This window comes from Pinus tabuliformis, chromosome 9 (genome assembly GCF_031772625.1).
Source record: "Pinus tabuliformis cultivar Carrire ecotype Pingquan chromosome 9, CPIR1, whole genome shotgun sequence".
NCBI lineage: Eukaryota > Viridiplantae > Streptophyta > Pinopsida > Pinales > Pinaceae > Pinus > Pinus tabuliformis.
Genome location: NC_142307.1, coordinates 133,532,112 through 133,558,342, shown reverse-complemented (window position 1 = coordinate 133,558,342; position 26,231 = coordinate 133,532,112). Strand labels below are relative to the sequence as shown.

At 37.3% G+C, this 26,231-nt stretch overlaps 1 protein-coding gene across 3 annotated transcripts in view; it reads left to right on the top strand.

Moving 5' to 3' along the window:
• Positions 1 to 224: 224 nt before the first annotated feature.
• Positions 225 to 26,231, top strand: part of LOC149147459 (transcription factor EMB1444-like) — a 64,170-nt gene continuing 38,163 nt past the window's right edge. Inside the window, exons 1-6 of one of the 3 annotated variants that reach the window (XM_089438105.1) lie at positions 225 to 1,401; positions 1,495 to 1,847; positions 4,031 to 4,237; positions 16,886 to 16,997; positions 17,545 to 17,586; positions 17,769 to 17,828. In XM_089438105.1, coding sequence (XP_089294231.1) covers positions 1,753 to 1,847; positions 4,031 to 4,237; positions 16,886 to 16,997; positions 17,545 to 17,586; positions 17,769 to 17,828 — 516 coding nt within the window. In that variant the 5' untranslated portion in view covers positions 225 to 1,401; positions 1,495 to 1,752. Of the gene's footprint in view, positions 1,848 to 4,030; positions 4,238 to 16,885; positions 16,998 to 17,544; positions 17,587 to 17,768; positions 17,829 to 26,231 lie in introns of all 3 variants that reach the window. The other 2 variants (XM_089438104.1, XM_089438103.1) reach the window with 2 other exon arrangements.

Below are 26,231 nucleotides of genomic sequence, written 5' to 3'. Positions count from 1 at the left end.
ATTTAGGGTTGGACCTTAACTCTAGGCATTTAAAAAGAGGGCTCAAGAAAGCATGACAAGAGCAGTGATGGAACTAGGATTTTCTTTCACTATCAGTATTCTCTCACACTAATTTTAAAAGAAATATACGGCATATTAAATTCATGGGTGTTTTAAAAAACTAAGCAACTTGTCCATTTCTCATCTCAAAAGGAGCATAGGGACATAAGATTTAGTCTAGAGGTCCGTGGCCCTAAGCCTACTGCACTCAAGTTGATGCTCCCTGCATCCCTCGCAAACTCTGTCCCGATTCCTTTCCCCAAACACTATGATTATTACCACTACCATAAACCTCCTTCGTCACCAAACCCGACCCAGAGAAATTATTTTTGCCGCTTTATTTTAATTTGCCGTGAAATACTGCCGTGTGTGAATTTAGAGGCGCCGGGAAGCTGGTCGGGTCCCAAGGCTGTTTACCGGTTTTTGGAGAACCCTGGCTTTTGTATGCAAAAAACCGCCATCAACGACAAACCCGCCGATTTGCGTCACTACCGCTTCTTTGTTAAGTAGTGCGCTGTTACAGTCTGAAGTCAAAGACAAGGGAAGACCAGTCTGAAAAAACTTGCGAAACCCTCGATAAGCCGGACGACCGTCCGAAGTGTCTTAGGTGGGAGGAATTCGAGCATTTTTATCGCTGCAGCGAGAGGCCGTGTTCAGGAGCGCGGTTTTTGGTGTCGGAAATCGGCGACGGAGTTCGGTCCAAGAACGATACGGGCGTGTTAAAGAACGGGTGATTTCATTGAATGTCTTAGGCGTGAGGATACCACGCGGAGAGGACTCCCTGTTTTTGTCTAAAAGCGGAGGAAATTTAAAAGAATCGGCGAAAATGTTGCCGCTCGAGCAGAGAGCATGCGGAATAGCATAGCCGTTGGAAAGCTTGGTGTGTAGAGCGTTTTTGCCGTGGAAATTTAGTGAAAAGACGGTTTCTGTGCAAAGTTTGCAGAAGAATTCTGCGAGGAGTCGGCCTCTGTACATTTTAGTGCAATTTCGAGGCGCATAATTAATTTGATGCACTGAATTGTTTTCCTTTTTAAGGATCGAAAGCTTGATAACATTCGCTATAAGCTTCTCGTTAGCTAAGCCTTCCTTGTTTTTCCGCTCAACATCGAGGTTGTAGAGTTAGATATTTCAAGGCTTTAGTATTTGCTCCGTCGAATTATATTTTTTGCCCCTCTGTTAAGTATTTCTATGTCAGAGCACTAAAGCTTGAAAAAACATAGTGAAAAAGGCCTTCTTAACCCCCTGCTGTTCAAATCTCTGAAAAGCGTTCAAAATAACACGGAGAATAGGAACTGAATTGTTTTTCTTTAGCAGACCCTGGCTTTAATTTTGCTATGGCTGATCGATCAGTGCAAACATACGGTACTAAGTTCTTACTGCAAGCTACCAGCATTTCTGCTTAATTGTTCCGATAGCTTTGAAACCCTGACGTTTCTTTTTGGTAGTCCCGTACAGGAGAAAATACTGTATTTGACGGTGGAAGAAATGGACAATTTGCCGCTCAGCACTGCCCCGCCTCCAAGAAAACGGAAAGCTGGATTGCGCCGAATACAAGCAGGGAGGGCTTCATGCAGAGCTAGCTAGTGAAGAGTAGCGAAAGAAAACACGTTTTGATAACTGATTTGATCGGTAACAGGCCACGGCTACGCTGAGTTGGAGGGGGCGGATTGGCGCGGAAACCGTGTAAGATTTGGAGGATCAAAGTCCGAGGAAATGGAAACAATATTAAAGCAGACCCTGCGAGGCCTTTGCTGCAACACTGGGTGGAATTATGCCGTCTTTTGGAAGCTGAAACATCGGAGCCGCATGTAAGTTCTGTGATCATAGTTGAACTGTATCTTGTTTATTGGCTATTTTGACGAAAAAGAAGTACGGTTGTGCTTTTTTTAATCGCAGTAAGTGTTTGCATTTGTATTATTCTGGGAGCTGCTAGATTTTCATCATTTAGTCGAAACTTCATAAAGAAAACATGAAATTTAATTGAATTAGTAATATGCTCAAATTTTCCGCCACTCACTGATGGCCTATAAATCCACTGCTACAATTTTTAGGTAAAACGCCCAAACATGTGGCCATTTTTGGATGAATAATTTGTATGTATAGTTGTATGGATCTGTCAGATAAATCCTGTAATCACCATACTTACATGTCTTGACCCCGGAAGGGAAGATAAATTTTGACATCCCGAGATTCATTTTCTTTTTTAAGATGGTTTTGAAACTGGCTTGAACTCTTCAGGTATCCTGGCCATTTATGAAAGTACAAAATGTACTTGATGATGCCTAATGCAAAAATCGTTGTTCATTCACAACTGCAAATGACGATTGTGTATGCAAGCGGTATTTTAAGTTGTTGTACCTGTCTGCCTGCATAAGCCTTCATCAGCTGAAAGGAATATAGTATTGTTGTTCTGTATGATTTTCAGAAGGATGCATCTAGGTACAGGCCATTTTCTGAATTTTAACATAATAACTCCGGGAATTATTTTGCTGAATGAAAATAGCTTCTTCTTGTTCTATATGATTGTTATTTTCTCGTTCGATCTCTGGTACACACCATATTTTGAGAAAGGAGTTTCTAGAACGCTTGAAATGCTCCGTTCTGTTCATTCATATCTTTGCTTGTAAATATGATTCTCCTAGACGACTCACTGGGGTTCGCAGTTCAAATATGTCAATATTCTGAGAGTCTATACTGATTCGAGGAGTGGTAAATGCATATGGAGTTTGAAAAGTTTAGTTCCTAATGAGAAAGAACCTGAAGAAGTAAATCGTGTAAGTTGTTTCTCTGAAATTTCAGTGATAAACCTTAAAAAAAGGCTAGAGGTGTCTGAACGATATGAAAGAAACCAAGTTTTTGGGGTTCTCTTAATGAACTCAAGCCTGATGACCATGGACAGCTATTGAAAAATTGTGCTAGACTGCTGCCCCTCCCCCACCAAATCCCTTCCCCCCTCTTCACCGGCACTAAAAAAAAAGTGTTTGGTGAAATTCAATAAAAGACTATGTCATATGGTATTCACATCACTTTTTCTGGCTACTAGTAAAAAAAAAGTGTTTGGTGAAATTCAATAAAGGACTATGTCATGTGGTATTTGCATCGCTTTTTCTGGCTACTAGTGAGGAACATTTTTTTTCTCGCAAGTGTCAAAAAACAAGTTCTGTTTTGTTGTATTCTCCCATGATTCTCAGAAGATCAAATTTCTGTTGAACAATTGATATTCATGGACATAATATTGATTGATCCATGATAGTAGCCTGATATTTGACATCCTTGAACATTTTTATTCTTGACTATACTAGCACACTATGATCTCGTAGCAGAATTATAAAAATGTCATTCGGAATCCCGTTTATACATTGAATATTTTTTTTCCAGGTAATTGGTCAAATTCATTTTCCAACATTTGTCGAATTTTCACATTAGTGTTGTAAATATTCCGGGCCCTGGTTTTCAGTAACTCAATTGAAGACTTTTGAAATGATTTAGGAAACTGCTTTTGCATGATTCTACTCTGGAGTCTGGAGTTTGTGGGCAAAACACCCAAACCTGTTGGTGCAAAACTAGTTGTTGAGTGCTTGGTGGTGTTTTTAAAACATTTAAAATTTCTGGTTCCAGGAATCATTGTCCTATGGTTGTATTATTCTGTGTTGCTCCAACACCATTTTTGAATGACAATTATGCTTGTTTAGAAAAATGGGACTGTGATACTTCAGATCTGCTAGCTCTAAACCAAAATGTGATGCTTAATGACTTAGATTGTTGCCATAGGTTTTATCTGTGTTTTTCCTTCTTGGGTTTGAGCTGATTGTTGAGAGTAAGTATAGATCATGTTAACTAAACTATGCATGACAAATAACTATTTTTATTCTAGGTGAATTTTGTTTTTAAGTAGATGGTACCGTCATCAATATTTGCCCATTAAATTGGATTGTCTTTAAAATTGCTGCTGAAGTAAGAAGGGTCTTGTTTCTCATCATTGACATTGCAGGATGCTGACATGGGAAGATGGTTACTGTGAATCTGGAAATAGTTCAGCTCTCACAAATGTTTCTGCACATATGGTATCCAGTTTGCCTCTCAATACCACCGGAAGTGGATGTGAGGGGGCCTCTGGTCAAGACAAGTGGTCTATTGGGGATCAAATCGGCCCAGCTGTGGCGAAGATGTCTTATCAGGTGTTTTCACTTGGAGAAGGGTATGTATAAATTTGTTTGCAGGATATACCTCTGAAGTTAGTTTTTTTTTTATCTTTACATTCCTATTTTTTTCGCGTCTTTTCAATCTTTGAAGTTGGGTCTGATGTCTAAGGTTTTCTGCTCCATGCTACATCTGATTTGGGATTTAGGTGTTTGATGTTTCTTTTCCTTTCTGTTTTCACTGCTACTGTCAGTTAGATCAGGGGAGAACTTCAGGTACTTATTATTTCTGGCTTGCACTCAATGTGAAGCTGTTTTTCCCCTTTTGGCTAGATGTTATAGATTCTTCCCTTTTGAAAGGGAATAGATTACAGAAATTGATACAAACTGAACCCAGATTGCTCTCACTTGCCATACGTTCTTTCACTTAAAAAATGTTTTGCTAGAGATTTAACATTAAACGTACCAATTCTATAGATGATATATTAATATAAATGATTTTCATACAATCACCAATGTTCAACAAACTTTTCAATTCAACATAAAAGGAAAAATATTTCATACTCTCTAGCTCAGATTAGCATTCCAGGTTTTCTCAAACAAATTATTCACAGAGTTGTCTGAGTCATTATTTTCACTGTCTTCCTCTACCTGTGGGAATTGGCCTCCAAAAGGATCAGCATTCCCATATTTATTAGAAGGATCTGAACTCTGGTAGTCCAGGTCTGATAAAAGGCCATAAAATAACTCTGCTTCAGAATTTCATGGAGTAATTTATTAATATGAAAATCAGATCTTCTAATGTCAGCCTTATATTCCCTAGATTTTGGTCGGGAGGTTGAACTTCTTCTAGATCTTCCTTCCTGCAAAAATCTATATTTCATCGATGCAACTATTCCTTGAGTTTCAAATCCCCCCCCCTTTTTTTTAATTTTCTTTGTTTGTTTGTTTCTTTCTATCTCGGCCAGTGCCTGATATTTGGTAAGGGCAGTTTCCTGATGTTTGAAAGAGATACTATCCAGATTCCAGACAGATTTTGGAGATCGAGAGTAGCTTTTAGATTTTACTATATATTCAATGAATTTAATTGGAAAAGTGAGATCTCCAATGTCACATGTTTCTCAATGCTATTTGTTGAAGTGACTCTTCCTTTTGTATCACTCACAGTTTTGGTCATACAGGAATTGTGCAGAGTATTTGAATGTAGAGATCAACGTAAATGACTCCAAGGGGTGGTGGAAATACATTTTTGGAATTTTACCTTCAATCAGATTCAATGGACCTTTAGCAAGTGTGTATGCTTAAGGTATGATAAAAGATGAGAATTTTGGAGTCACTAACTAAACCTCTGGTCTCTGAAAATTTGCTATTCAGAATGGTGTTTTCAGGGTTATATTCCCCTTTAACTTGACTCCCTTATATATTAGGACATTTAAGAAATATGTGCAATCATAAAGCATATATGATACATTCTAATTTATTACATTATGATAAAATTGTCAATTGTCAATGCATAAACTATAAGTCTCTAAATTGACATCACATTTACTCATGAATGATCACATAATGAAAATAGAACTATCCAAAATCAGCCACGGGAAATTTCTAATTTCTTGTCTCGTGCTTGATTGGGAGTCTCTTCCTACATAGTTGAACGACCTTAGTTTTCTTGATTAAATACAAGTTTCACACCCTAGTACCCTACATGCTCTTGATATTGGGAGTCTCCCCTGCATAGAGAGCTTGGTTCTCTTGATTAAATACAAGTTCCATACCCTAGTACATGATAAAATCCAATGGAAACATTGCAATCTCCCCAATCTTGAAATCCTGAAAAACAGATAAGTCTGCTGGATTTTGAGTGAGATCTAAAATTCTAACTTCTCCATATGAAATCCAATGAGGGCGAACCCACTCTCAAACATCTTGAGTCATTTCATGGTAATGTTAAAAATTTATGTAGAAGGATGAAAATGAAAAATAAAGGAGAATATCACTTTTACTACATTACCATGAACTGCATATGCCTCAAACTTCTTGATGAACTGTATATCAACACTAGGGCAAAAATTCACTTTTATAACTTTTGATAGGGATCTAGAAGCAACTAGAAGTCATTAGGATAACCTAAAAATAAATTAGAAAACAAATTAAAAAAATAAAAAAAAACACAAGTAAAAAGTTGAAACGTGAGTCGTACGGTTGTGAAACGCGTTTCCGGTTGTACTAGCGTGGCAGTACGGCCTGAAATGCGTTTCACGGTCGTACCACACGCGTTTTAGCGTTTCGTACTCGTTTCCGTACGGAAATGGCCTCCTGCCCGACGTTTCTTGCAACTTAGTTTTAAATATATAAATAATGAATATATAATCTCTTATATATATAAATATATTCTTTGGGTGTCTCTCTCCCTGAGTCTCTCCCTTTTATATATATAAAATATTAGCATTATGACACATGATGTGTCTTTGAAACAATCTGGCTTAAAAATACAAAGGAACAATTTTGCATATGTTTTTCTAGTTATTCTTAAGAGAAAAAGTAAAGAAACTCTAATGTTTAAGCATTGACTACCACATACAATGTGCACACACAATCTTTTGTCATATATATACATAAACAACAAAAGAAATACTCATGAGCATAACATCCCAAATATCGCCCTTACATCGAGGTCCCACACACTCCCTTAACACATTAAGAGATTGCTCGAGTTTCTCAATTAAGGATATCAGTGTTAAGGATGTCTTTGGCCTTTCTTCCTGCGAAGGTTTCAACTTGGGCTCATGTTTTGTGGGCAGTTCAGCATATTTCTCTACAGGGTTTGTATTCCCCAACTCCAAGGAACGCGGGAACTCCAAAAAAACAGTCTTCAAAGCTCCCAAAACTTTCCCAAGATCCCATTGCAACTCCCCTTGAAAAGCGAACGTTCCCATACAGTTCCAAAGCTCCCGGGAGCGCAGGAACTATTGGAATGGGTTTCCCAACTCTTGGAAACGGTTCCTGTGTAACAGAGAAAAAAAGAAAAGAAAAGAAAGTTAGTCTTGATCCTCTCCACTTCTCCATTCTTCTCAATCAATGGTTCTTCACAGGAGAAACCCTCAATCAAGATTGAGTCTTTACTCTATATATTGATGCCCTCAAACTGAGTCTTTGACGCCACCCCCCCTGGTGGAATTTTTTCCCATAAAGGTTTAAAATTAAAAAAGAAAAGAAAAGAATAGACAGTCAGTCTTGATCCTCTCCACTTCTCCATTCTTCTTAGTCAATGATTCTTCACATGAGAAACCCTCAATCAAGATTGAGTCTTTACTCTATATATTGATGCCCTCAGGCTGAGTCTTTGATGCTGCCCCCCCCCAACCTCCCTCGGTGGAAATTTCCTTCAAATTTGGCAGTGCTCCCGGATGTCCCCCCATGCATCTCCCTGCTCCCAAATGCTCCTCCCCCACCCCGACCCTGGAATTTGCAATAACAATAGGACATTTGCTTTTGAAGTGTATTCTTCACACTCATGTGCGCCCACATAGCAGTGCTCCCCATAATTGGAATAAAATGAGATGTAGTGATGTGAATATTAACAAACAGCTAGGCATGGTCTATCAAAGTAAAGCCACTGTAACTTTGTTGAATAATGCTCATGCTAATAAATGATCGTTGGCAAGAGAAGTCAGGGATGTGCTCTCTGTGTTGGATCCTTGATTCCTTGGTGATGTTTGTTTTTTATCTCTAAAGATAATAGTGTGTTATTTTTTCTGTAGAAAGATCTATGCATCTACCTTTGCTTCTGCCAATTCTTTCTCTCTTACCTTTCAAGGTCGAAGTCCTAGGACCTTGTTTATGTTGATGTAAGTAGCTTCAGAAGGTCTTCTACATCAGCGTCGTGTCTTAGCAAGTGGAAGACATTATTTGTCTCTTCTAATTATTTATGTCTTCTTTCCTAATATTTAAATTTCTACAATGATGCACAGTAGAATTTGCTCTTTTGATCTGATAATTACTTTCCAATGATTTCTGTAATGAACAAAGTTCGTATACGCAGCGGAGAGATTCAGAATATCTAAAATATAAAAATATCCATCATAGTATATATATATATATATATATATATATATGTTTGAATGCAGAAGATATATTTGAATGCAGAAGATATATGAGACGATGATTTGATTAAAATGAGGGCCCCGTTTATATACCTAGGTAGGTACCCGTTCACGAATGGTTATGTTCTTAGAGACATGACTCTTCAATACTAATTATTAGTTAATTATTCATTATTTATGATTTTTATTATTTATATTTATTTATATTATTTTTATATATATTTAATTCATAACATTGCCTTCCTCTTCAGAAAGCTTTGTCCCCAAAGCTTATTGTTGACAAGGTGTGTCATCTGTTTCTTTGACTTGTAATCTACTCGCATCTTTCATAATTCTTTGATTTGTCATTTTTTATGATACAAGATGATATGATCCTTTGAGTGACAAACAAAATTGTCGAATTGAGAAGGGATCTAACCATCCTAAATCAATCTTTTGTGGAATATTGTAGTTATTGGAAACTTGAGATGGATTTTTATCACAAGATTGAATTGTGGTGACATTAGTAGTCTTCGGAATAGAAGTTTGTTGTTTTTGTTCTAAATGATACAAATATAGACTAATTGAGTTGTCTGCTCTTGTAATTCAGATGTCAATAAGGAGTTCTTGTGATCTAATTTCTCCTTAATTTGTTTGTGGTGATTTCTTGGTTTATTGAAGGTAATTTGATTTCTTTCAGGTACATAGGCCACTTGATTAATTGCGAAACTCCACTCAAAATTTATATTGCTTGAACTGCAACTTCTGAGTACGTCTTCACTTCAACAGGTTTATCCTCTTCTTGAGTTGTGATATTGACTGGATCGGTATTCGTTCCTTTATCTTCAACTTGGACTGTTACAACTGAAGACTTCAATACTTCTTCTTGAGTACATTGTTCTAACTTGTCTTTTAGCGACTTCTTGTCAGCTTTAAGCTTCTTTATTTGCATAAGAAGGTTTTGATTATGATTCCTTAGACATGAAATTTCTTCGTTTTCCGAATTGTTGACTTTATTCTTTGTTGTCCTCCTCATCTTTTAAACTTTTGATTGGCTCTAATAACCTTTTATTAAGGTTCTTTAAACATAAACTTTCTTCTTCCTTCTCTGACAGATTATCATTCAAATTTTTTTTGAGACTATCATTTTCTTCTTTTAATTTTTTCCTTGTACCTTTGGACTTCTTGACCTTCGCAAGTAATTTTTGACAATGTCTTTAAATGCAAAATCTCCTCGTCCTTTTCTTTTAACTTGTTGTAAGACATGTCATCGGATCTTTATATTTCTCTTATGATACATTGCTTTTTTGTTGAAGCCTTGCGAGTTCTTCCTCTAATCTTTTTATTTGTGTCCGTGTATTACTTTGATGTTCTTCGGTAATAAATAATCTCCCACATGTTGGACAATATAATTTGCAATTTTTATAATATACATTGCTTTTTTGTTGAAGCCTCGCGAGTTCTTCCTCTAATCTTTTTATTTGTGTCAAAGTAATATATTACTTTGATGTTCTTCGGTAATAAATAATCTCCCACATGTTGGACAATATAATTTGCAATTTTTATAATATACATTGCTTTTTTGATGAAGCCTTGCAAGTTCTTCCTCTAATCAAAGTAATACACGGACACAAATAAAAAGATTAGAGAAAGAACTCGCAAGGCTTCAACAAAAAAGCAATGTATCATAAGAGAAATATAAAGATCTCGATGACATGTCTTACAACAAGTTAAAAGAAAAGGACGTGGAGATTTTGCCTCTAATATATTAATATATATATATCTCTCTCTCTCTCTCTCTCTCTCTCTATATATATATATATATATACCCAATTTTTGTTAAACGAAATGGACATCTAGTCCAAAATGTTGGCTTATTCGTGTAACTCATGGTTTGCTCTTTTTTGATATTTTATAATTTTACAGAGTTTTTTTTTAATACCCCTTTTATTCTTTTCGCAATAATATTTCTTCTTTTCTTCCTTTTCTTTTCCTTGAAATTTAGGACTTCACTTTTTTTATTCCTTCTAAAGTCACCTTTCAAAATATAATAAAAACTTTTTTTTTTTTTTTTTATAAAGTTAATTCCTATTTTTTCCTTGTGGATTTTAACATATATATTTGCTTTTGTAATTTTTATAATCTTTAATGTTAATTAATTAATCTTGGATTGTAAGTTGTAAATTTTAGGTTCATCCAATGGGGATTATTAACCTCTCACGTTAATTAATTATTGGGATTGAAATGACTTGGAGCAAAAATCGTGACATATTTTTCGATGAAATTTCAATTTCTGATTATGCCACCGCTGTGGATTAGTAATGCCTGTATTTCTTTTGGCCACAGGCTGAGACAGTGGTAGTGACTCTCTATTTACAGTGGTTTCAACAACGTAGGTGACTTGCAGTAAGTTACAGCATATGGGTGATAGCCTAGTAATTGGTATGAAGGCGATGGTCTGTTAGGTTGCGATTGCAGCACAAGCAGGCAAGGGCGACATAGTTGGGCTTGGGTGGTTGCAGACGTAGTGGTTTTGAGCACGACGGTCTTGAGGTGTTGCACGGGCAGTGGCTGAATTCTTTCGACAATAGTGGCCGTTGTTGTAGGTTGCTGACGATTGTGGTGCGACTGTGGGTGGTGACACTGTTTTATATATATATATATATTAATTTAATTTTTTTTTCTACTCTTTCTTTTTTTATAGTATTTTTTTTTTCCTTCATATATTCTCTCTTGATAATATTTCTTGTTTCTTTTTTTAAATGGCCAAGGGCCTGATAGCAAAATGGAGAACCTCCAAAGACTTGTGTAGCGAAACGCTTGAATCACGACGACCATGAAGTTGATGACAAGTTGATGGCCAAAGGTCGGATCACACTGGCTCCATGTAGCAGTTGAGCGGCCAGAGGATCGAACAACTCTGATACTAATGTAACGAACAAAGTTTGTATACACAGCAGAGAGATTCCGAATATCTGAAATACAAAAATATCCATCATATTATTATATGTGTGTGTGTTTGACTACAAAAGATATATGAGACGATGATTTGATTACAAAGGAGGGTCCTAGTTATATACCTAGGTAGGTACCCATTCACGAATTGTTATGTCCTTAGAGACATGACTCTTCGATACTAATTATTAGTTAATCATTCATTAATTACGATTGTTATTATCTATATAATTTTTATATACAGTTTAAATCCCAACAGTAATGCAATGAAAGCAGTATGATCATAAGGAAAGAGCCAAGCACAATAGAGAACAAATTTACCCTAGGAAAACCCAACAACTTTTCTTTCTAAGGAGAAATTGTTCTTCAACAATATTTACAAATCCAAGATACCAATCAAACTTGGTCAAATCTTAGCTAGTCAATGTTGGTCAACAATCTAAAATTTCGGCCTAAGGCCAACTTGGCCCTACGATCAATTGTTGTCACATATGGTTGATTGTGGCCCAAATCTGCCGTTTAAGTCTCCTTTCTTCTACAATCAAACTTCCTCCCTTTTTGCTGTCAAATTTAGTTAAGCTCTCGGTCAAATAGAGTAGGTCAAACTCAGTCAAATGGCCACTTCTTTGTTTCATTCAACCTTCAAATTTGCTCTTTTTGACTTCGCATGTGTGAATCAGAAAGTAGAAGAATGTGTGTGATCTGAATTGGTACAAATGTGGAGGTCAACTTGCGTTTTTATATTAGTCAAATGGTTGACTTTTTGACCAAAAGTCACACCCCTTCATGGTGGGGCTGACTTGACCATTTGGGGCCTACATAAAGCCCAAACATACATAATATTAATTTTCATTTCGATAATTTTCTTTGGCTGACTTGGGTGGCCTTTTGGTATTGTGGGAATATCGCTCGATGCTACACAAAAAATCAACAACTTAGTTTAACTTAGGAAAAGTACAATAATTAAAGTAAATTAATTATTGTGGACTATTGAGTTATTTTCTAAGGTTAAGTAATTTAATTATTTAAGTGACTTAGAAACAATCTCAACTGTTGATCTCCAAGATGGTACTAGAAGGGAGATTGGGATTAGGGATTGGACTAAATGAAGATGATATAGGGAGCCTAGTGAGGAGGTGAAGATACAAGAAGAAGAGCACAATTTGTGCGATTGAGTTATCATTTAGATATAGCGATTTTCTTTGCAGTGCGTGTGGCTTAGTGGACCAGTGCGTATGTAAGGGGAAGTGCGAGCGGGTTCGTGCAAATCCAAGGAGGCCAACTAGGAGGAGATTGCAGGGTTGAGTTGTTGGAGGGAGATTGTATTTGTCTGGAGGAGGCCGAGTTGTTCGAGTGTTAGGGTTTTTCTAGTGCCCATAAGTGGCAAGGCACAGATTGAGTTGTTGGAGGGCGCGGATCGAGTGGCTGGAGGCTGAGTTCTTCAGGCTGACTTCAACTGGAGGTAGATTTCCTTAGGGCCGATTTACCCGGGTCGAATTCATTCTGAGGGAGTTGAGTTGTAGGTTCTAGTTTTGTATTTTTCCTTCTATTTGTGTGGGTCGGAAAATCCAGATTTTCCAGATAATGAAATGATAGAGAATTGATTCGGGGTTAATTAATTTTGCAATGTGTGATTGATCTCTTTGGTTTATTTACGCTGCATATTTTTGATTCTAGAAGTTAGAAATACTAGTGATTTTATTTTTTTGCAAATCAATATCTATGTGGGCAGATAACTAAACTGTCGGGGATAAATTAATTTGCTGTGAGTAAATAAATTTGGCTAGTATTAGAAATTTAACATGGTATTAGAGCTATCTAGAAGACTCTGAAAGAGAGATCTAAGGTCACAAGGGTTTGCAGCAACGAGTTTTCCTTTTTGCAGCAACAAAATTATTTCATTAAATTTTGCAGCTGGGTTTTGTGGCCACGGTTGATTTGTGGAGATGGCATCATTGTTTAGTTTGAGATATGAAGACAGGTTGGCTTGAAGGCCTGTGAGTCGGAGTTCCAACGTATAACAAAACGTCTGGATGATCAGGAGAAAGAGGAGAATTCGGAGCCGCAATCGACTCTGAAAGCTCTTCTAATTCAATACTATCTTCCAACTGGAAGAGTACTCGAGAAAGAACTGGTGGGTTTCTCTCTAACTCTGTGCTAGGACTAGGTCTATCTTGTGAACTAATGCCCCCAAGCGGAGGATCAATCTCTGATGTGCCTGTTGCCACTGGTTGGAAACCACTGGTAGAATCACTCCTACGCCTTCTAGGAGAAGGCTTTGGACTTGTAGCCTACGCCTTCTAGGAGAAGGCTTTGGACTCGTAGGTGAAAGCCCACGAAGTCTCTGAGACTGTCGAGAGGGTCAGTCAACCACTTTGAATTATTTTTTTTATAAAATCTACTTAAAGACTCAAGAAAATTAAAAGCGCCTTCTAGGAGAAGGCTTTGGACTCGTAGGTGAAAGCCCACGAAGTCTCTGAGACTGTCGAGATGGTCAGTCAACCACTTCGAATTATTTTTTTTATAAAATCTACTTAAAGACTCAAGAAAATTAAAAGCTAGGCTGACTAGGAGTATAGAACACTCACTAAAATATTCCTAAAGATATTAGCAACCAAACAACTTCCAAGTATTTCTGCTTCGGGTGATTAGGACTGGACACCAAAATACAAGAAATTTAATAATAAGGGCCTTTCAAAAATAGACTGGGGTAATTACGCCCCAGGCCTACTAGCGAAGGTATCAGAGGTAGTTACGCTGACCTCCAGGCAACAGCATTTGCCGGTGCAAGCCCCTAAGCTTCGCAAGGGTGCCCTCTAGAAGTACTGCTGAACGTGATGCAATGTTAACCTCAGGTGCCATGGGATTCTCCTCCGCAGCCACCTGTGTGGATCCCTAGGATAGGCAACTATGGACACCAACTCGTATTAGAAGCCAGGTGAAACAGTCGTGAGGTAGGATCTGACGAGTAAGAGAGGGGGTATCTCTCGTCCTTATATTCACGAACCCTCGTGCTTAACTCTCAGTCACGAAGCTTTCCCAGTCTCCCTAATGCTATTGGATTTCGCTTTTTAATCAGACTTCTATGTTTTACAATTTAGAGCGGCCTTGGAGAGTTTACTCTCCTCTCGCCTAATCCAAGGCCCTAAATAAACTTAAACTTGTTGGTGTATTCTGATGACAATACAAAAAGTTTTAGTTTATTTTATCAAGTGCTTGATTTTAAATGGCTGTTCTTTTAAGTCAAAGGGATAAATGGAAATGAAACCAATGGTGTTTGTATGACGCAAAAGAAATTAATGAAAAACTAATTTATATGAATGCACGTTTGTTCTTCGATGAAAAGAAATTTCTACTTGGGTTCTATGAAACATCTATAAAGCAAAAACTTTTTCTTTTCTTTTCATAAAGCACACTTCACACTCACAAAAACTAAAAAGGCTATTGATGCTTTAATAATGCAAAACTACCCTAATGCAAGGTGTACATGAAGATGCAAGATCCTAGATTACTCTAAAAAGAACGAAAGCAATTGTTTATAACTTATTAATAAGCCAACTTAAGTGTTTGAAAAGAATACAAATTTTGAATACAAAATCTTTTCCAAACAAGAAGGACAAATCCAAAAAGATCACAATTCACTTTCAAAAAATCAAAAGAAACCAAAATCAAACTTGGAAAAAGAAGACAAAAACAATGTTTTTTAAGAACCTTTCTTTTTCAAGAAGCAATGAAAACAACCTTTCGAAAGCACTCTAAATGCCACCAAAGACTCAAAGACCGAAAGAAGAGCACAAGGAAACTTTGCAAGTCACAAATTCGACAACGAATGAAAACTTGAACAAAAAAAACTTCAACTTGTACTAAACGACCCAAAAGGCAGCAAAGAGCTTTGACAAACTAACTAAGAAATCAGGAAAGAAACACTTTCAAATTTGTCAAAAAGAAACTTTCAAAAAGCAAGAAAAGGTGTAAGGCCACGAAATGATGGAAAGCAAAGCAAGTAGACCAATAATCGAGCTTGACACTAAGATTGAAAACAATCTGCTGTTCTGGAGGACCAGAACAATCAAGAACCTCAGCAAGAAGTCCCGTGTGCCAAAACACAAATCATAAAACTCACTCAAAAGCAAACTTAGGCCAAAACTTTTCAAAGCGGAAGAGAATTCAAAACAGTAAGTTTACTGAATAATAAAATTCTAAAGACAGAAATTGACCACTCAGAGACCAAACAGTCCAAGAAACAAATCTTTCTGGGCAGAGAGATTTGAAAAAACAATGCGTAAAAGCTACTGTGTTCAAGCACAGAGGCGTGTACACGTGCTTCTGATAAAGGAAACTTGCGTATACGTGGGTTCACTTCACAGAAACAAGCGTGTGTATGCTACTGTAAACAGACGATAGTGCGTATACAAAGCTTTGCAAGAAAAATAAAAAATAAAGCCAGATCAAAAAGATCAGACTTACGGTTTGAGATTCTACTGGATCAAACAATACTGTCACAACAAGCAAACCAAGAACTGAGCCCTGATTGACACAGAACAACCCAAACTAGGAATAACAAGATTGTTATCCCCAGTGGAGTGTCGCCAATTCTGTTATGGGACTAAGTACCCTAGGGCTTTGGGTAGGGCCCTACCGTTATTTTTAGGATGGATTTGGAGTTCAAGCTGGAGAAAGGTCTGGCGGGATCCAACTTATTATGCATGTATCTCCTCCCCAAAACTCTAATAGCTGGTGAAAGTGGTTTATGTTCGTCAACACTAACTAGATCCTGGATCTGCAATGACAATTTATTTAGCATTGCCACTTTGTCAGTCCATGAAAAAGTTTAATACAACTTCCCTGTTTATAAGCACAATTTCATTGTGACACTTCCAAATACAACCTAAAATTTCAATTTTATGCATCCAATGTTGTTTGTTGCCCTAAATGGACAACTTCCAAGGAAGGAGGTTGGGGAGAATTGAATTATTGACCATAGAAGAAACCACCTCAAATTTGGCCTTTTGACAACCAGAAATGGTGTTTTAGTGTCTCCGACCTTCCACTAAAGGGGACACAAATAGTTACGTTGAATCAAATATTAGATGAAGGTGGCCTTTTTAGGTTCAGGGAGGGTGGGGGTGAGCAGGGGTGTCTTTCCATTTTGCCTGCATGAATGAAATATTATATTTTTTTGCCAAAGTTTTGGTTGTCAGTTGAATGGATAAGGTGCATGTGATTTTGAAATATGACTGTGCTGGCTAACTAAGATGGTGTTGTGTCTATGTGGAGTAAACTTGTTATGCTACTAGTCAGCTATGATTAGGTTCTTTTTTGTATAAACAGTTGGAAAATTCTAGAAAAGCACAAGCAGCATTGTTTTATATATCAAAGACAGAATGTTTCCAGTTTATTTTACCTCAAGTCTGTCAAGGATAAGCCCAGTTTGCATGCATAAATTAGTCTTTTCATGTTTTGCTTTGCAATTTTGCTGCAGTAAGATTGCTACTGTCATTTTAATTGAGTAATTGAAGCTTTTGTTTCATAACAACTGTGTCATTTGCTGAAGCTGTAATATGAATATGAACTTGCATGAGATCCATTCTAAGTTCTGGCCTCAGTTGCATAGTCTCTCTAGCTTCATTGGGCAGATGCTAATTGTGGCCCATTCTTTATTTAATGCAGCATTATTGGACATGTGGCATTTACTGGTAAGCATCAATGGGTCTTTGGAGAGAGGAACTGCACTAATGAAGCACATTCTACAGTGTCAGTTTATGAAAATAAAAATCTTGAGGTAAACTATTAAAACACAAGTTCTGCTTTGTTACCAACAACATGGCTCGATTGCTAAAAGTAGGTTATGGTTTTGAAGATTGCGACAGGTTGCAGCTATTTATGTTTATGATCATAGAGCTACTAGTAACTACACCATGTCCAATGAAGTTTGCTGGTTTGTAAGCTCACATTAGCAAAGATATCTCATATTGTATGGTGGTTTCAAGAGATGATTTGTTTGAGCTCATTTAGTGCTCTCTTTAAATTTGTATTTATTTTTGAAGACTTCAAAGCTGTCTCCCAATTAATTGTCCTCTAAGGGACCACACCTGTTCTCTCCATCTCTGCAATTTTTACATGTAAGAAATTATTTGTCCATTTGTTGATTTAAGACCCTACAACAGTGATCGATTCCCTTTTGTTTTCTATACTTAAGAATACAAGCTCACTGTTCTGAAAACAGTTGCAAGTGAGAAATTTTGTGGTTATTCTGTGCATATAGAAACTACATTTTTTATTGTCAATAATAACATTGGTTAGTAATGACGTGTCTATTGTAATCGCAGTATCCCATAGGATGGCAGAACCAATTTTCTGCGGGAATCAAGGTGGGTTTTATTTCAAATTTTAGCAGTTAGGGTTTTATCTTCTTTAGTGGTGATGCTTGAGTTTAATTATTGGGAACTTTCATAGTTCTGCTTATGTCAATAATGGCTGTTGAATTTTTATTTGAATGGTGCACATTGTAAAGTGCTTCATGTTGAAAACTGAGAAATTTCTCTGTATGCAGACGATTGCTGTTGTTGCTGTAATGCCACATGGTGTTGTGCAGCTTGGCTCCACACAAATTGTAAGTTCTAGAAATGTGCTGTTTGGATTAATTGGCTGATGGACTTCCATTCAAATTCTTATACCTATCAGATCTAAAATTTTGTTCCCCGAATGAGCTCTATATTTTAAAGGCTGGATGTTTGTTGGAGTTGGTTTCTTAATTTAGAAAGTTTTAAAATAACATTTAAAAAGCTTGTTTTTCATCACCAAACAGTATGAGCATAATTTGTTTACGGTTTTTTAAACTTTTCTTCCACTACCAAATATACTCCAGCCACCTCTCGTATATGCTTGTCAAGGCTCTCATAAGTCCTAGGACCTAAATGTCATATCGATTTGATGAATAAAACAGGTGCAGTTTGTAGATGGTTTGTAAAAACTAAGGTTTCTTAAATGGTTATTTTGAAAATATAGAATCAAGATGAAAAGTGGTTGGTTTCAAACTTTCACTGACATGAACAAGTCGTAGATTTAGATTTAGCTTGCAACCTTCTACCTATATTTCTGCTATGGATTTAGATGTCCAGTTGACCACTACCTGGCAGTTAGTTGATGTTTGTGCCCTTTCTTTTTATAAAAATATGTACACACACAATTTTACCAGGGTTGCGGAGAGAGAGAGAGAGAGAGAGGTGTTCATAATACATATATGACTCAATATGAAAAATGAGACACAAAACTATTGTCTCATGAGAAACATGAACCATGGTTATAACATACAAAATAATTTATGTGATCCAAACACTTTATGAACTCATTCAAAGTACATGTCAATTTGGATATCCTCATTTTTCAAGGTAAGATTGATGCCAAGGTATTGGGATAGTTGGCTGCACAATTAGAGGCATATTTGTTAATCACTTCACTTGTGAAGAAGAAATCTCGTTTGTGACACTGAAGATGTCCTCTTTCAGCTTTGAGTGGGAGACACTCAATGGGACAACAGGTATTGGGATAGTTGGCTGCACAATTAGAGGCATATTTGTTAATCACTTCAATTGTGAAGAAGAAATCTTGTTTGTGACACTGAAGATGTCCTCTTCCAGCTTTGAGTGGGAGACACTCAATGGGACAATTCGTTGAGAAGGTGGCTCCATTCCTACTTGGTCCAAGTTTGTGGAGGTTGTGTGCTAGGAGTTCTTACCCCTCGATTTGCAGGGAAACAATTAAAACAAAATATATATTATTATTTTTCATGACATGATCTTTACAATGGCCAGTGGAAATATTATATTCTCGGCTTAACTTTGGTAGTGTTACCCCATAACTTGCATGAGGGATATCATGGTAATTTGCTTTTCACTAGCCTTGAGGTCTTCTTCCAGTGTTTTGCTCCCACCAGTGTGGCATAAGTTTTGACAATTTGATGGAATGTGAGGAGATTACATGTTGGAAGAACTGCTTTACATGACTTAGGCAATTCAGTTCTTCCAAATATGTAAGACAATGGGTCTACCTCATTCCAAAATTTGGCATTTTTATTGGGGAGGAGTTGAGTCCTCCTAGACATCTGAAGCCTATACTTCAACTTTTTCATTGATGAGTATATCTCAAAGCCTATTCTAATCCACTCATCTGGCGACTCCACAATTTTGTATTGTAAAAGTTATATGGATAGTGAATGGCCCAGTGGGAGTTGCATGAGTTATACCCTGTTTTGGATGTTCAAAATATTCTAGGATATCCAAATCATCTTACTCCAAGTTGCTTCAAAAATTGCCCATAGTTTGATGGTGATCCTTCTTTGGCAATTGTCCATGTTGAGGAATTTCTACAACATTGTTGAAAAAGGTTGTTATTGATGTCAATGACAGTCGAGATGGAAGGGTAAACTTCATAAACAGATAGTCCATTGAAAGACCTTTTTGGTGATAGCGTGCACGCCTCCTAACTCTTCATGGTCGAAGAGAAATTAATTTATTAATATATACATGTGTAAACTAAAGTCGGCCTCAAGTCAGCCCTATCATAAAGGTCAACCATTCCAAATTTTAAGGTGACAGTTAGAGGACAAGTCGGCCCTAGTCTAGTATATATATGCCACTCATGTGGCTTATTTAATTATCAACTCGATGTTTAGAGCAAGTAATAAGGTCTGTGATAGAACACAGGGTCGAGCTAAGGAAGATTGTCGAGATTCGCGCAAAGATCACCGCACTAGCCGAGTGACTAGGGACGAGTCACGATGATTGTGTTGGGGGCTTGTTGGGCAGCGGATCCCCCCATAGCGGATTTTTGGGGCTTAAAGCCTAGTTTTGGGTCAATGTAATGTAAAGACCCCGCAAAATGCGGGCGTGGAGCGCGAGAGTCTAGGGTAGTCTGCCCTAAAAATATTGTAATTTAATATAGAATGTGTCGGCCTACCCATGGTCCGCGGACCATGGGAATGTATAAAAAGAGCGAGGCTCTAAGGGTAGAGGAGAGTTTTTGAGGATTGATCTTAAGTGATATGGGTTTTTGAGTGTGATATTCGCTTTAAGTCTATAAGTCTGAGTCTTGGGTCGTAGTAGTAGAGAGAGGCTCTGCAACTGAGTGCGCAGAGGCCTGGTAGAGTTCGCAGCTGTGTGCGCGGACCCCTGCAGTTGAGTGTGCAGGGCAGAGTTGGGATTGTAACTGAACAAAAGTTTAATAAAAGCTAAGTTGATTCTGAAATATTGTGCATTGGTTCGTAGATCTGTATGTTTATGCTTTTGTTATATTTTTTTACAGTCTATGATTGCGCGCACTTGTTATGAATGTGAATGATTGCTAAGACTACTGGACCCACAAAATTAAGTCAGATCTATAATAATAACACAATGAGGGTAAAGGATCTAGACAGTACCTCTTCGCCCCTGTACCAAAACTACGTGAAGGTCAAACAATTGCGCGGGGCAGCGTGGGCACATATGATCGGGTCGCGAACTTCCCATACCCCATCAAGACATCCCTAGGGTGCGGAAACTTGGTTCCAACACCCTCTCATACTACCTTGGGTGAGACCTCAGTTTGCACTCCGTGGACTGTTGCCGAAAGGGCCGGTAGTTCAGGATTTGTTTGGCTAAATCACTTTGAACTTGAGTCAGGCCCAAACAAAGCCAACAATAGTTAAGTATAACTTGGCTTAATGTAGAGTTATGTAAAGTTTGTTTCTTTACTATGTACTTTTGTAACTTGCAATTCGATGGTCATGATATGTTCTAGACATGAAGTGATCTGAAGGTTCATTCTCTCCACGGTATTACCAACTCTTGATCCGTGGCTTAACACTCGATTGGTCCATGATCTCTATTTAAAAAGCATGGAGGGTAATTTGTAAGGTGATCGTTCATGAGAGAAGCTTATGTAAATTTTTTTTTTTTTTACATTAATAAATTGCCTGAAGTGGCTGGCTCAGGCTGTGGACTGTTTCCCTCTTTGAGGGTTTTAACCACGTCAAAAATACTGGTGTACTGATTTGTGATTTGTTTGTGAGTGATGTCCTTTGGTGTCCTATCTAAGGTACTTACCCTGTAAATTCCTACATGGTATCAAAGCTATTTAAGGGCTGCATCCGTTGGTGATCCAAATCCGAAGCCAATACAACTGCATCCAATTGTTGTTTCCTAGATCTATTGTTTCTGACTGCTTTCGGGTTGAGAGGATTGCTCTATTGTTTTAGGAGCATCTGTTTCAGTGAGGAACCCCTTTCGTTTCACACAAAAAGGTTTCTCGTAGCCCTAGCTACGTCATTTTTAAGATCTGGAGGTATACAGTGTTTATTTGTAGTTTTAGTTATTTATCTCTCTGTTATTTATTACCGGATCTATACTTTTCATTTCTGCATATGCTCTTTGCTCCGTGACTCTGTGCGATCTAGGCAAATCAGAAACAGAAAGGAAGGTTTTTTCTCATGCGTATGCTCTTTTCCGCCGCGCCGTAGTGTGATCTCGAAAAATCAGAAATATTGAGGAAAATATTTAGTTTTCGGCGAAAGCTAACTTCAAGCCATAAGGTTTGATTCTTTTTTTGCATGTCCGTGTTTGGTTGTGTGGTTTTTTGTTTTGTAGGCAAAAAGAGTTTTTCAAGTAAGCACACACTCTAAAGCTTCAGTGACTAAACAAAAAAAAACCCCTTCCTCTTTTCCAAAAATTAATAGCCTTTTAAACTAGCTCACTTGGTCCAAAGTTACTTTATGAGAATAGAGGTCTTCGGTTCAAGCCTTTCTTTTTGTTGAGTTACTTTTTCAAAAAACACATGTAACTTATGTTTTAAAGTTAGTTTATGTAAAAGTGTTTTCACCCATTATAAAAAATGAGTCACTTATAATTCTAAAGTCACTTTATTTTTTATTTAAGTTACAATTTAGTGGGTGGCTCATAAAGTACCATTGTAAAAGTGACTTTCACTTATTTATAAAAGTGGATCACATAAAATCTTTTTTAAAGTGAGCTAATTAGATTAAATTTGGAAAAAGGAGGGGGGGGGGAGATTTTTTTTAAAATATAACATTATCATTCACTTTCGAACATTCACGTACTTCGTTGGCATCTTCAACAACTTTTATTCAAAAAGGCATAATTTCTTCATCTGGAAGTCGTTTTCAGAGCTATTTTTTTGAATCGGCTTAATTTTTCGAGATCTTTCCATTGGAACACTTAGTTTCAACATCTACAACTTCAGTTTCAGTTAAAATGGAAAGTACATGCCAAGTTATTCTTGACAGCACCAACTACTTCCAATGGGTGTCCTACATGGAGGATTTACTTAGAAGTAAAGGTCTTTATAGAATAGCCTCAGGCCAAGAGTCTAAACCTAAAGATGAAGATAAACAAGCCAAATGGGAAAATAGGCAAGATCAAGCACGTGGGTTGATAGAGATGTCTATTTCTCCAGACCTTAGATTCCATATCGCAGAATTTGATACCTCTGATGAAGCAATGAAACAACTCAATAAAGTTTTTGGAATTAAAAATGAAATTAGAGCCCATCAACTTGAAAATGAGTTGCTTACGTTGGACCCCAATAATTTTTCTTCCATTGAAGATTTTTTGTCCAAGTTCAAGACCTTTAGACTTCTCTTAGAAGGTGTTAAAGTTAAGAAAGAAGATGGTAGCCTTATCTATTCCATTTTTACTAAGTTGGGACCAGTCTACTCTGTGTTTGTTTCCACCTTCCATTCTACTAGAGAAGCCTTTATTTCTCAAGGACAAGACTACAAGTCCCCCTCTTTTGACGCCTTTTGTGATTCTTTAATAAGAGAACAAGAAAAACTCTTACATCTTGGTCTTCTTAATCTTGGAAACTCTTTTAAGAAAGCCTTAGCCACCCAGCAACAACCAAGTTCAAAAAATTCTAAGAAGCAACATCCTAAAAAGAATGGTCCTAAACCAACCAAGGGTCCTAAGCACTTTTAGTCTCAAAATGAAAAATCAATTCAACAAAATGATAAGGCAAATAAAAACAAAGGGAAGAAAACTGATAGACATTGTAACTTTTGTAATCGAAATGGCCACTTAGAATCCAAATACTTTAAGAAGATGGAAGCCTTGGAAACAACAATGAAGAAGCATAACATTCATTTGGAGCACTCTTCAACTTCAACTTCAACTTCATCTTTAGGAATAACACTTTCTGCATGTGGTTGTCAAGCATCTCGGTCTGGTTAGGGACTAAATGTATCTTCTTCTTCTCATTTTCATGATTCTGGAGCTTCTTATCACATGACCAAAAACAAAGACGTTTTTTTTCTTTAAATGATTGTAACACCAAAAATATATATGTTGGTGATGATAGATCTCTTAGTGTTGTAGGGACTGGAACTATTCATCTAGACAATGGTCAATTTAATGATGTATTATGTGTTCCTACTTTATCCTGCAACCTTATATCTGTATATCAGATAACTCATTCAGGTGAAGGTAAAACTGTTGAATTTTCACCTCATGATGTTGTAATTAAGGACCTAAGAGATTCTAGACAGATTTTAGCTACTTGCATTGTTGATGATTCTACAAGGTTGTATAAGTTTAACAACTTTGGTTCATCAACTCTTCCCTCGGTATTTGTTGCTCATAATGATGAAGTGAGCAAACTTTGGCATGAGCGATTTGGTCACTAAAACTGTCGTTCCCTTCAAAATCTATGTAAGGAAAATATGGCGACAGGTCTTCCTATGGTATCTTGCAGATATGGTGTTTGTTCTAGATGTGTACTCGGGAAACATCATCGGGATAGTTTTGAAAAACATGCCTCTTGGCATGCCTCGTCCCCTTTATAGCTTGTGCGCAGTGATTTATGTGGTCCACTTCTAGTTTTTTCACTCTAGCTACGAGTATTTCTTAACTTTCATTGATGATTTCTCTAGACACACTTGGGTATACTTCATAAAACTCAAGAGTGAAGTCTTTAACATGTTCTTGGCCTTTAAGGCCTTTGTTTAGAAACAATCTGGACATCAGATTCTTAAGCTAAGATCTGATAATGGCGGAGAATATGTTAACAACAAATTCATCAACTTTTGCACTGAGCGTGGAATTCAAATGCAACACTTTGTTCCATATACTCCACAACAAAATGGTGTAGCTGAAAGGAAGAATCACACCTTAAAGGAAATGGCTAATTGTATGCTTCAATCTAAAGGACTTACTCTTAATTTTTGGGCAGAAGTAATTAACTGTGCAAATTACATAATAAATCACATTCCTACTAAGGTTTTAAAGAATATCACTCTAGAAGAAGCATGGAGCTCAATTAAACCAGAAGTAAGTCACTTTCATGTTTTTGGAAGTGAAGCATGGGCCCATATTCTCGATGAGAAACATAAACCCTTAGAACCTAAGAGTGAAAAATGTATTTTTGTTGGATATTCTGAAGATGTCAAAGGATATAGACTTTTTCCACCTAAATCCAAAAATGTTATCATTAGAAGAGATGTAAAGTTTGCTGAAAATATAGTGGCCTACGAGCCTAGTTCGATGGATGTGCCACCTCTCTCTATCCCTTTTACTTCTGAAAATATTTCTTCTTCAGATGATGATAGCGAGGACGCCATTCCTCCTCCACCTTCTCAAGATACTCCTTTAGCTCCTCAGCTTCCAAAATGGGTCCGTGCTACTCGGGATGCAGCAGGTGCTCTTGCAGGTGATCCTACAGATCAACGACATACACTTTCTCAGTTTGATAAAGCCTCTTCTTTATTGGCTCAAGCTTCAGCGAATTATGATCCTGAAACCTTTGCAGAAGCTTCAGGCCATCCAGATTGGGACGCAGCTATGAATGAAGAATATCCTTCGTTATTGGCAAATGATACATGGGATCTTGTTCCTCTTCCAAAGGGATGAAAACTTGTTAGATGTAAATGGGTTTACAAAACCAAGTTTGGACCAGATGGAAAAGTTGATAAACATAAAGCTCGTCTTGTTGTTAAGGGTTTTTCGCAAGTTGAAGGCATTGACTCTACTGAAACCTTCTCCCCTGATGCCAAAATGAACTCTATCCGCTTTGTTCTTTCCCTTGCTGCCTCTTTCAAATGGGAAGTCCATCAGATGGATGTTAAATCCGCCTTCTTGCATGGGGACTTGCATGAAGAAATCTATATGGAACAACCTTCTGGCTTTATACAAATAGACTCCAGCCTTGTATGTCAGCTTAAGAAATCCCTTTATGGTCTCAAGCATGCCCCTTGGGCTTGGTATGCCAAAATGGATAGATTTTTTTTAGATACTGGATTTTCTAGGTGTCATTCTGACAATCTGTCTACACCAAGAAAGTGGGTAAGTCTCTTATCATTCTTGTTCTTTATGTTGATGATCTTATCCTTACTGGTAGTGATCCCAACCTTATAAGGCATTTTAAGTCCAACCTTAATAAGCAATTTGAAATGACAGACTTAGGACACTTGCATTATTTTCTTGGTCTTCAAGTCTTGCAATCCAAGGAAGGTATTTCCCTTTCCCAGTCCAAGTATGCATGTGATCTTCTACGCCACTTTCACATGGAAGATTGTAAGCCAACCCCTTCTCCCTTTTAGTCTGGAGCCAAACTTTCAGTCACTTGTACTTCCCCTGAAGTTGATGCTACCTTATACCGTCAGCTTGTAGGAAAACTTTTGTAACTGACCCATACCCGTCCTGACCTTTCCTGTGCTGTTGGCCTTATTGCTCGGTTTATGCAAAACCCACATGAAAGTCATTAGAAAGCAGCGAAAATAATACTTCATTATCTTCGAGGTACAATTCAATTTGGGATTCATTACAGTGTAGAAGCATCTCTATTGGTTTGTTTCACTGATTCCGATTGGGCTGATGACCTTGATGATCGGAAGTCTACTGCAGGTTATGTCTTCACTCTTGGTTTTGGACGTATTACATGGGCTTGCAAGAAACAAAGTGCCATTTCTCTTTCTTCAACAGAAGCAGAGTATCGTGGTGCTGTAGAAGCTAGTAAGGAATTCCTGTGGCTT